Source organism: Herpailurus yagouaroundi, unplaced genomic scaffold, assembly GCF_014898765.1.
Source record: "Herpailurus yagouaroundi ecotype Mexico unplaced genomic scaffold, PumYag 387, whole genome shotgun sequence".
NCBI classification, from domain to species: Eukaryota; Metazoa; Chordata; class Mammalia; order Carnivora; family Felidae; genus Herpailurus; species Herpailurus yagouaroundi.
The window spans coordinates 2,083,620-2,095,657 of NW_024412604.1; the positions used below are offsets into that span (position 1 = coordinate 2,083,620).

A 12,038-nucleotide genomic window follows, 5' to 3' on the forward strand; every position below is an offset into this window, starting at 1 on the left:
GGGGTGCCTCCCCTCCCCCCCACCGTCTCATTCAAAGTCCTGCCCAGCGGTCCACACTCTTGTAAGTCTTTCTTTTTCCTTTCTCTTGCTGAACACCCCCACCCGGACACAGCAGCTCCTGCCTCCTGGAGCTCTGGGCCATGTCATCCATTCCAGGCCTGCAGACTGTGCCGGTCCCCCAGTGTGTCCCACTGGCTGATGGAGATGGGCAGTGCAGCTCAGGTCCTCATGGTCTCCACCAAATAATGGAGCCTCTGAGGCACAGGCTCTGTGTCCAGGCTCAGTGGTAGATAAAGGGAGGGAGCCCAGCCACCGTGGGGTGTCCAGGGTAGCCAGAGGGCAGGTTGGGGATGGTGGGGTGGTGGTGATGCTGCTGGAAGGATGGTGGTGAGAAGGGGGACCTCAGTGTCCCTCACTAAGAGGGGCGGAGTGGCGAGGTACCTCGACTCTGGGGCTGCGTGCTGGGCCTACCACCTGCTATCTCTTGCCTCTATTCCCTCAGTTTTAAGTAGGGAAAATCCCAGCACCACTTCCCTTTGGACTTGGTGTGAAGGTTAAGTGATCATTAACCTTTTCACAATGATCATTAGCTTTCACAGTGGCCCCGGGAGGCTTAAGTTATCTGCATCTTACCAAGGAAAGTGTCAGACTCAGGGGAGTCAAGTAACTTGCCCAAGGTGTCACAGCAAGTATGTGGTGGAGCTGGCATTTAGTCCCAGGTCAGTTGTTGGGTGTCTTTGGGGTCCACCTGTATCTGGACCCACAGAGCCAAGATCAAATGTGACTGAGTACACTGCCACCATTTCTATGATAACAAGGTGCTGATCTGGCTGACTCTGCAAAGCAAACCTTTTCTGGGTGACGCTTTTGTTTATTTTTTCGTCAGCTTCAGGGAGCACAGGTCTGGGAGCCTGGGACAGTCATTTTTATTAAAGCAGAATTCGCCCATGTTGCTCTGAAAGATGTTTGTCTATTCCTTTAAGAAGCCTCTGCATAAATATCAGGCAAAGCCTGTTTTGAATCTTTAGTCTTTTTCCAGAATTGTTATCACAAGGCTGAGAGTTTAGAACCTTCACTACCGAATACTTTTTGACAGCCTCTTCCCCGATGAAAGGAGAAAGCAGCAAAATAAAAGGAATAATGCAGCCTTTATTTCCATTTGTTTATAAGGAATTAGCTCTGACATTTCTGAGCACATAGATAGCATGAGGAAAAGGGGCTGGCTGAGGTCAAAGCTGGTGGAAAGTGTCAGCGGAGAAGAAAACTCAGAACCACAAATTGAGGGGGCAACACCGGGCCTTGGCAGACATGAGGTGGTCCCTCTGTCTCTGCCGGGGCTTAGAGAAACAGCATTCACCCCCTCCTTCCCTGCCACACGTGGTGGCAGCCCTGCTACCCTGCATCCTTTGGATACGTGTCCCTCTCTTGGGCACCGTGCCAGCTGCTACAGATACTTGGAAGGACTCAGGGCTCTAGGAGGGAGACAAATAAACAAATGATCACAGTGGTATGTTAACTGGTTGATGATGGGCTGGGGAAGGGAGCCATACGGAAAGGGTAGGAAAGCCTTCCCAGAGGTGATGTGTCCCTGGAGAAGGGAGGTGAAGCTAGCTGGTACACTTCCAGGTTCTGCCAGCGGCTGGTGCCTGCTGTGAGAGGGCAAGTGGTGGGGGACGAGGCTTCCATGGTACCTAGGAGCTAGATGATGACACATCTTAAATTCTGCAGGCTCGGAAGGGTAGGAAAGCATGAGGCTTGGACTGACGCGTCCAGGGCTGTCCTGCAGCAGGTCCCTGTGCTGCAGTGCAGGCGAGGGCCTGGGGGTCGGCCTGTTAGGAGGCTGTTCATTATCCCAATGAGAGGAGAGAGAAGTTCCTTTGAACCGAGAGGAGCTGAGAGCACAGCAGGAGTTTGGAGTGTAATCAGGAAGTGGTCCATTTCTGATCTGGGCCAGCTTGCCCCGTTCCTGGCTACTCCCTCTGCCCTCCTCTGCCCTGCCCCACTCAGCTCCTCTCCCCAGCAGGGTGTGGCAGCAGCATCTCTTTTCTAGCTCCTGACGTCCCAGATTCCCATCCCGACGAGGGACCCCTCGGGACCATTCCTCATGTCTGTGGACCACTGTTTCTCCATCAGAGGCCAAGGCACTGTGATGACAGGGACCATCCTCTCAGGCTCCATCAGCCTCGGCGACAGTGTGGAGATTCCTGCCCTCAAGGTCAGTCTTACCTTGGCCTTCCTTTTGGCCTGTCTCTCTAGCGGCAAGGGAGAGCGACAGTCCCTTTGCCTCTCCCGTGGCTGAGCCCTTGGGCCAGATCCCTGGGGCTGGCCTTCTGGCTCTTCTCTGCTCTGTCTTCTGTACTGCCCTGCCTGGATTCTGGAGCCACCACTCTCCCTAATCCTCAGAACAATACCCATTTACTGGAGGCCTGTGACGTGTCGTGATGAGCCTCCTGAGTGGGTGTTCTGTGTAGATAAAGAAATGGAAGCTCTAGAAGGTGTGGTGGTCCCAGGATCACCTGTCAACAAGTGAGGGTGCTGGGTGTACACCCTCCTTTTCTACCAGCTCCGTACGTCAGGGTGGCGAGTACATGTGCACTTATTTCTGGGTACTTTTTGCTTAGCTACAAGGATTTCAAGTTAAACACAATTAGAATCTTGTGTCACTCAGACTCATAAAATCTGGAAGATATCCAGATGAGTTTTATATTCCCAGTGACCACTAGTAGGTGCCATGTTATCCCTCCAAAGACCTGTGAGAGGGATGGATAGCTGGGTATCTCCCTATCGCCCCCCACCTCCTGGTAACTACCAGCCTGGTCTGATGTAAAAGGTGTTCAATGGCCTTGATAGTTCCCATCTTCAGTGGGCTTTACTTATGGTTTTAGTTTACTGGAGAAGAACAACTTAGAGCCTCCTCAACCACCCTTCTCTTCAGGGGGTATAAAGGGTGGGGAACAAGGCCTGGTTAGAACTAGGAAAAGCCTATGAGGAAACCTGGGCTCCAGGGTGGTTGTCTAGTTCTCAGAAGAGCCTGGAGTGCAGGGACACGGAGGCATGCACTTGGCCCCATGTACTAAGCCAGGGACAATACCAGCTTCTGGATGTGCACAGCCCTAGGTCAGTGAGTTCACTTTGCTTGCTAACTGGGAGTGCTTGCTGGAGGGCTGTGTTGAGACAGATTCTGTGGTTGTCTGGATCACTAGATGTGTTAGTCAGGGTCCTCCAGAAAAACAGAACCAAAAAGATGTGGGTATATACATATACAGAGAGAAAGGGGTGTGTTTTAAGGAGTTGGCTCACATGATTATGAGGCCCAGCAGGTCCAAAATCTGCAGGATAAGCCAGCAAAGATGGAGACCCAGGGAAGAGTTGCAGTTCAAGTCTGAAGGCTGTTCACTGGCAGCATTTTTTCTTCTTCTAAGAAGGTCAGTCTTTCTGTTCAGGCCTTTAACTGATTGGACAGAGTCTACCCACATTATGGAGAGTAATCTGCTTTACTCAAAGTCTTTTTTTTTTTATTATTAATTAATTATTTAACTCAAAGTCTTAGTGTTAATCTCATCCCCCCAAAATCCTCACATTGGGGTACCTGGGTGGCTCAGTCAGTTAAGCGTCCAACTTCAGCTCAGGTCATGATCTCGTGGTTTGTGGGTTCAAGCCCCGTGTTGGGCTCTGTGTTGACAGCTTGGAGCCTGGAGCCTGCGTTAGACTCTGTGTCTTCCTCTCTCTTCCCCTCCCCTGCTCATGTTCTGTCTTTCTCTCTCAAAACTAAATAAACATTAAAAAATTAAAGAAAAAAAAACCTCACAGAAATATCCAGAATAGTGCTTGACCAAATATCTCAGTACAGTGGCTCAGCCTAGTTGACATGTAAAATATACCATCACCCTTTTGCGGGGGAGAACCATGATTATAGTGTCTGCCCTGAGGAAGGGGAGGGCAAGGGGCACCTATCTGTTGTGTTGGCCTTTTCTGGTCTAGGACAGCCTGGGAGGATGTAGGAGAGGGGTATTTCAGGAATGACAGGAATGACCAGGGCTTCCCCAGGTAAAGGAAATCTCAGGTTTAAATTACCCCCTTCACTCATTTTATGGTGCTGTGGCTGTTGCTTTCCTCCTGCAGGGCTGAGGTTATTAGGGAAGAGCCTCCTGACCAGGGAGGACCAACCAAAAGAAAAGCTTCCTTTATAGGCCTGAGACTGGCCAGGTTCCAGGGCTCCCTGGGGCAGCAGCAGGAGTTGAAGGACAAGGCCCTACCCTTCCGAGGCCTAGGGCCTCCCCTGACATAGGACCCGAGTCCTAAGGTCATAATCCCCTCCTCCACTGGCTGTTGTAGCTCCTCCCCTGAACACCATTAGTCCTGGATAAATACCACTTAAATCAAATCCATGTTGCGCCAGGGACTAAAAGTGTAAATCTTAGAAAAATAAAGCACAAAATTATGAAAATAAACCAAACTTATATTTAACACAGTTTAGATTATTATGGTGCTGTGTGTTAATTCTTAGCTGGAATAGAGAATGAGTCAAATGCTAAATTTCTTTGCCTTCTGGGTCTTCCCTGAGGCAGACCCCAAGGGGCCACCCTGATCCAGTATCCCTTCTTCCTTGGGAGAAGACCTGTTTGCAGCCTGGGAGAGCAGCTGGGAGCAGGAAGGAGGTGTCAGAAGAACTCGCTGTGGGACATAGACTTTGAAGTGCAGTACCTGAGGGAGGAACAGGTGCTTGATGACAGGGTCAGTGGCTGCCATGTTTGATCGAAAGCGTGGACCTGGGGAGGGCCAAGGCAGAAATAGTCAGCCACGTTAGGCAGAGATGTTTGAGTGGGGACATGTTCTGAGGTCTTTGGCTACTTTTTCATCCTGATGAAAATGGAGCTTGCCTATCAAGGTCCCAGTTACTGATCTGTAGTACTTGGACACAAGGAAAGTGCTTGGCAAATATAAATTTAATTCTCTTGCTTTTCTTCACCCATTTCCCCCAGCCTACTTTTCAACCCTCTATTGTCGTGTTCTTGTCTAAGTTGCTAGTCAGGAAAGCATAATTTGTAAGTAGTGAACTCAGATATTTGGCTGAGGAATTTTCCAACCAAAGCATGGAACATGCAGCCTGGTTTCTCCTTTTCTGTGTCTAGTAAAATGTGAGAAGAAAGGAGTGAATTGGAGATGGAACTGTTAGCAAAAAGAAGCCTGCGCTTGATGATTTGGGAGATTCTCTGCCTCTTCAGATTCCAAAGGATGCTAAAAGTAGGAAATTGGCTTTGAGAAAGCATGCTCTGGAGAAAGGCCAGCGGTGAGGCTAGACAGCCTTTGCTGTGGAGATTGGGTATGTGACTCGTGGATCCAATCAAACATCTTAGCAGAAGCCAGGACTAGAGACAGGCTTCTCCAGGAAGAATCTATAGAGAACCTTCTTGTTTAATGGTGGAGATCCCCTTGATATACATGGGAGACACGGGAGGTTTTTGAGAATGTTATATCGCAAAAACACTGGCAGTGTGGACTGAAAGGGACAGACCTGGTGAAATGTTTAAAAAAAAAAATAGAGCATTTGGACTTCTAGTATTCTAATTGTAGGAAATGGACTGATAGAATTACTCTACTAACTCATGTTATCCTTTAAGAAAAGGGAAGAATGACTCCAGGGGCAGAGCTGTGGACACAAAGGCAGAGGCCAGAGAAGCAAGCCTAAAGGCAGGGGCCTGTGGAGCCTCTGTGGGCCCGGAGGGTGGAGGACCAAGCCACAGAGGGTTACTTTCAGGCCAGGAAAGCTAAAGGACTTTGCTCTATTGGGTTTCAAATTTACTTGGGTCCAGTGACCTCTATGTTCCTTTCATTTTTTCCCTGTGCCTATATTTTAAAAGCAGAAAACTTGTCTTTTAGTTTCACACATCTGTAGATGGAGAGGCATTTGGCCCCAGGATGGATCATATCAGTATAACCCATGCCTGATTAGAGGGGTTAAATGATATTTTTGAGCGGGTGATACTTACAAGAGATTTTGGACTTAGAGTATGGTCTAGTGAGGTGAGAATTTGGGGATGTTGGGATGGGGTGAATGTATTTTACACATGTGAATGAAGTTTTGGGGACTGGAGGGTGGGGCGGACTGTAGTGGTTTATAGAACTGTGGACCACAAAAGCCATATCCACCTAGAAGCTCAGAAATGACCTTACTTGGAACAAAGTCTTTGCAGATGTAATTAAGGTAAGGTTCTCAAGATGAGGTCATCCCTGTTAGGGTGGGCTCTTTATCCAACGGTGTGTGTCCAGTGACACAGATTGACAGAGGGAAGGGCTAATGAGGCTAGAGGCCAAGATTGGAGTTATGTGGCCCCAAGCCAAGGAACGCCAGTGGTTGCCTGAAGCCACCAGACACTAAGAGAAAGGTAGGGAAGGACTTCTCTCTGAGAGACTCCAGAGGGGACCAAACCCACTGACACGCTGATTTTGGACTTCTGGCCAACAGAACTGCGAGAGAATAAATTTCTGTTGTTTAACACTACCAAGTTTGGTAGTTGGTTAGGACAGCCCTAGGAAATGAATACAGATTTTAGATGGAAAGGACTGAAGTCAGAACAAGTCTGAAGTCCTTTGCAGTTATGGGCAGGCCTCTTAACTCCACTGAGCTTGGACTTTGTCATGAGGAATGGCAGGGGTTGCCATGAGAGCTGAGTGTGTGTTGGCAGTAGAAGGCTTTACAGGTTAACATAGAGTCAGTACCGCTGCATACTGATGGCTAGCTCTGTTCCTTCCTTCCTTTCCTGTAGTTCCCACCCAACAGATGAGAAAACCTAGGCCCAGGGCTTTGTTTCGCAACCAGACAGCAGAGCCGGCATTTGAAGCCATTTGTCTGGCTCCAAAGACCAGGCTCTGTCCACTATACCCACTGCCCCTGGAGACCCCAAGGAGATGGTAGGTACCAGTGGCGTTTCCTCCTTGGGGAAGGGCAGGACCCTCCAACCTCCAGAGCAGCTTTGTAGGTGAGCCGGGTACCCCACTGAGGCCTCTCCTGGGCCACGGAGCCTATAAAAACACATTTCAGAAGCTCCTGAGGTCTAGAGCTCCTGACCTCCTCTCACCCCCCACTTTCCACTAACCATAATTAGTGGCCAGTGCCTATTGGGCACTGGGGACATTGCAGGGTGGGGGCTTTAAATTAGATGGCCCTCCTCCCAAACCTGGTGACATCCTTGTCAGATTTCACTAATCAACTTGGACACATCTGACCGCTTGAACTCCCTCAGAGGCAGGGCACAGCCATTCCAAATAAACAGTCGCATTCCCCTCTTGGCCAGGGCTGGCCCGCTGGAGCCAGTCAGACCCTGGCCCCTGTCTCTGCTGCCTGTGTCCATTCCCAGCTGGGGCCCATTAGCCAATTGAGGAAATGTTGGGGAACGGGAATGAAGGAGAAAAACCAAATCCCACTTAGAGCCCAGAATGGCGTAAACACCAGCCATCTTGAGATTCGCCAGCCTTCTCCTCAAGGCTTTTTGGCCTGGGAAATCCCTCTGGTCGCATCTGATCCTGGGATTTTCGGCTAGTGATGTTTCCAGTGGGTATTGGCTGTCAGAGTTGTAGCGTCAGAAACTGTCAGAGCCACACACCATGGAGAGAGAGAGAGAGAGAGAGAGAGAGACACGTCTGGGAGTTCAGAGGCAAGTTCTTGGCCTCTCTCTGTCTCGCTGATTCTTCACAAACTCAAGTCTTGCCTCAGTCTGGGGCCTCTGGAAGAGGGGCACTATGGTGCGGTGCCCACTGGGGATGGCGGGTGGAAGGTTCCTAGCACCGAGTAGGCACGTGGGTTTTAGGTGATAATTCTTGTCTTTATTGTTGCCATTCAGCGTTACTTTCCTGTGGAATTTCTCTTGTGGGGTACGGGAGGAGGAAATGGCAGGGCACTTTCCAGGTTGCAAGGAAACAGTTCTTTTCAGGACTGCTAAATGAGTCGTTGAGATGGAAATACGCGTCACGGCCCTCACGTCAGTTTTCTCATAATGGTGACAAACATTATTAGGTATATAAAGATGCCTATTTAGCTGGTAAAACTGTTAGAGGAAAGTTCAGAATTTGATAGCATATTTCTCTAAATTGAGTTCATATTCAGACTTATTTTTTCCTTTATGAACACCTCCAGAAAGGAAAAAAAAATTATCAAATACCACTAGACATTGTTACTCTGACCTTTGCCTCCACTCTTGGGTGTTGATCACAAGGTGAGAAGAGAAAGCCATGGCATCTGGAAAGATGCATTTTCTCCCATCAGCAAGCCCACAGCCGCATCCTCTGCCTGACCTGCCCTGCCCCTACTCCTAGCAACCCTCCTCCCCTTGTCCTTGTTTTTCACCCAGAAGCCTTGGTGGGCTGTCCCCCTACCCTGGAGCATGTGACCTCTTCCCTTCCTCTGGATTGTTAGCCGCTGCCTCCCATGGGTGCTCTGGGTCAGCAGTTAGGCACTGCCTGGCACTGTGTCTGTCTCTGTGCCTGCGTCTCCCACCACACTCATCTCCTGGAGGGCAGAGACTGGGTCCTGTCCTTCTCTGTGCTCTTAGCACCTGTCCTAGGGCTAGGGTCAGAGGAGGCCCCAGAAACTAGTTGATGGAAAAAAAAAAAAAAACAGTAGGGAACACCCATAAAGCAAATAAATGATTTGTTTTGTAGTAGGATTTTGATTCAGAATAGATAGTGAACGACTGTGGATGGCTGGGTTTGCAGCGGCTGCTCCCCAACCTCGTGGATCCAGATGGAGAAGCCTAGAGTTGGGAAGCTGGCTGCTTCCTATACCGGCAGTCTTCTTTTTGAGGCTCGAGTCTTGATGCCTCACTGGTGAGTAGCGCGAGATATTCCTGTGTCCCAGTGCCGCTCATTTTTGGTTATAAACCAGGGGCCCAGGGCTACAGAGTGGCTTCCCGAGCCACCTGTGCACATCAGCTCTTAAGACTGAGCTCCCTCTGTTTCTGTGTCTTTTATCAAAAATGTAAAGCCTGATCGTCATCCTTGATCATTTCATGTTTCAGAAGATCTATAAAGAAGGAATGCTTTTTGTGAGTTTGATGTTTTCATGGTTGTTGGCCTCGGGGTGGAAACTCCTGGGAGTCCGTTCTCTGTACCTGGATGTCACATGTGCCAGGGACGTGGAGCTAATGGAGCAGAGGGGGACAGGGAAGGAGAAAGGGGAAGGAAGGAAATGGGGAACAGTTTGGAAAAGCCAGGGGAGAGGGGGCAGAGGCAGAGGCAGGCGTTGATCAGGTGCCTGTGGTCAGATCAACTTTCACTTGGTGTCCTGTCTCAGGGTGGCGAGTGGGGGGGGGTGGTCTCTGCCATCAGGCCCTTGCCCTCAAGCTTCCCCTGTCTCCCGCTGGGACTGCAGCCCTCCCCTGCTCAGGTGCCAGCCCTCCAGCCCAGCCTCTCCCTGCTGACAGAGGGACAGATGGCGAGGTCTTTGTAGAGCCGTGCTTGGTCCCACTTATCTGCTGGTGGGCCCCTCGTCTCCGGCATGAAATCTGAAGTGCTCTGTGTGGCAGAGAGCTGGCTGTAGCCTCCCCTTTGTCACCTCTCCAGCCTCGGTTGCTTTCTGTTTTTTTTTCACCACCTCCCTGCTGCCCAAACCACCAGTTTGTTCTCTGTATTTATGAGTCCGTCTCTGTTTGTTCGTTCATTCATTTTTTGGATTCCACACAGGAATGAAGTCATGGTATTTGCCTTTCTGTGTGTGTGACTCACCTCTCTCACTCCGCCTCAGTTTCTCATCCCAGAGCAACACCACATCTCTTGTGCTCCGTGTGTTAGTTAGGGCCCTGGTGGCAAGTGACAGAAATCCAGCTCAGACTGGCCTGATGTGAAGGGGACAGGCTGGTTCCATTACTAAGCCAGGTGGGGCTGGTGCCTCCCTCCAGACCTGTTCTGTGTGGGCCACTCTCCCAGGCCTAGTCCCTGCACCCCGGCTTTCTAGTTCCTCCCCCTCAAGTCTAGGATGTAGTGGCCTGTGGCCTTGGGATTAGCTCCCCAAGTCCATTCTACCCAGAGGATGTCTGGTATGTGAGGATGCGCCTCCCCTGCCAGTGACTGGTGAGCCAGATTTGGCCAGTGAGATGGGAAGGGAGGTCTCTTGGGGGGTTTCTCCTGCTACTGGACGTTGAAGCAGGGAGGGCCATGTGACCTTTGGACTTGAGGGGTAAGTTTGAGGAGGAGGCATGCAGAAAGATGCCAGAGGAAAACAGCCCAAAGCAGGGCCCTGACGAGTGCCTGAGTCTGCCCTAACTCAGCACTTGGTGTTAGGAGAGAAATGACATTTCCTTTCTGTTCAGTCAGACTCGTCTGCAGTTATAGAATGGGATATGCTTGGCTGGCTGGACCAGGAGCTCAGCCCTAAGGCCAGGACGAGTGCAACAATTTCCTGGGTGAGCTGGATTTCACATTCACCCACCCCTGGAGCAGGGGTGGGGACTACTGGGAAGAATGGTTCCCAAAGAAGTTGGGGTACTGATCTAGGAGATAGACGCTGGGCAGGCAAAACTGAGAGACATCCACATACTTGGTGTTGGTTCCTGCGTATGGCTGCCTTGACAGCCCGGCCTGGGACACAGAGGGGCTGAGCTTGAGTCCCTCCCCCTCACTTATTTGCTCGGGAAGTTACATCACCTCCTGGGGCCTGTTTTCTCCTGAGCTACTTGTGAAGATTCAAGGACATTTATGTACTGTGCTTGTAACCAGACCTGCACGTGGGGATCGCTGTCATTGTTATCACGTGCCACTCTGAATCTTGTCTTTCCTCCCATTTACCGTGCATTGTTACTTGGCCCACAGAGTGCAGTGACTCAGGGGTGGGGTCCCTGAGCTTAGCATAGCCTGCACACCACCCCCCTCAACCCTGAGCACCTTGGCGCGGTGAGACCTTTGCCTGTGCCCCGCCTTCCTTCTGGCCTGGGGATCAGAATCACATCTGCAGCTGAGTTGTAATATCCTGTTGTCTCCCCAGCGAGGCCCTGAGAAGGAAGGACAGGCGACAGGCGAGGACAGAGATTGATCTCAGAGCGTGCAGGGAGCTCAGGAAGGTTTTTCTGTGTAGGTGCTGTTGTCAGAGGCGTGTGCCCAGCATGGTAAAGATCTAGCAGGCTGAAGGATACCGCCTCCCTACAGGCCTTTTCCCGTGGGCTCCCTCTGGCTTGTCCTCCCCTCAGTCCCAAGGGAACCGAGTGCCGTTCTGCCTCAGCCCCTGGATAAGGCTGCAGTTTCCTCTCCCAGAAGCCCTCTCTTTTGTTCTTGTGTGTTTGTCTTCCTTTATTTCTGAGAATGGATTTCATCACGCTCATGTGTCCGTCTACAGAGATGGTGCTGACACCCACTGCCCATACTGGGTCCTGATCGCTCAGACGCTGGTGGCTGGATGAAGAAGGCCACCACGTCTGGCCTCGTCGAGGTCCAGCTTCTCTTAGTTTAGCCTCAGATGGCTTCTAGAAGTGTGAGTTCCGCAACACAGCAGGGTATTGGGCCGGCATGGGGAAGGAGCCTCAGCGCAGGCAGCACTGTAGGATGGTTTGTTGGCTGTCTTTGAGCGGTGCTGTGTCCCAGGCTTGGGCCTAAGACCTCTGGAGGTGTTCATTCTGAGCTTCCAGCGGCCCTGGGGGAGGTGCTGTTGTCCCCCATTTGATAGGCGTGGAACAGAGACACAGAGACAGAAATCTTCTATAAGCTAATCAGTGGAGGACTCTGGAGTCAAATTCTGGCAGCCAGGCTCTCCAATGTGTGCTCACTCCAGCTCCCTGCACAGGCATGAGGAGGCCACTGAGGCCAGCTCGACCCTGTCCCTCTCACATCAGATGAAGTCGTTATGGAGATGACCCGGGGACTCTCAGACAAGAAGATCCTGGAACTGACTTTAGAGGTGCTGCTTCATTCTGCCTTATCCTTCTTCATAACTCCACGGGACCCTCCGTCCAGGAGCTGGAGGTCCTGGGCCTGTCCCGAGAACAGCTGTGCGGGCAGGGGCCACAGCTAGCTTCTGGTGCCTGGAGGGGCCCAGACCAACCACAGTGGGCTGC

General features: G+C 51.0%; 1 protein-coding gene across 4 annotated transcripts in view; it reads left to right on the forward strand.

Moving 5' to 3' along the window:
* The window catches only part of EEFSEC (eukaryotic elongation factor, selenocysteine-tRNA specific), a 250,858-nt gene that overhangs the window by 111,965 nt on the left and 126,855 nt on the right, over window positions 1–12,038 (forward strand). For 3 of the 4 annotated variants that reach the window (XM_040463282.1, XM_040463284.1, XM_040463285.1), the window contains exon 4: window positions 2,051–2,215. The exons of the other annotated variant lie outside the window; for it this stretch is intronic. In XM_040463282.1, the coding sequence (XP_040319216.1) occupies window positions 2,051–2,215 (165 nt within the window). The remainder of the gene's footprint in view (window positions 1–2,050; window positions 2,216–12,038) is intronic. 4 annotated transcript variants of the gene reach the window in all.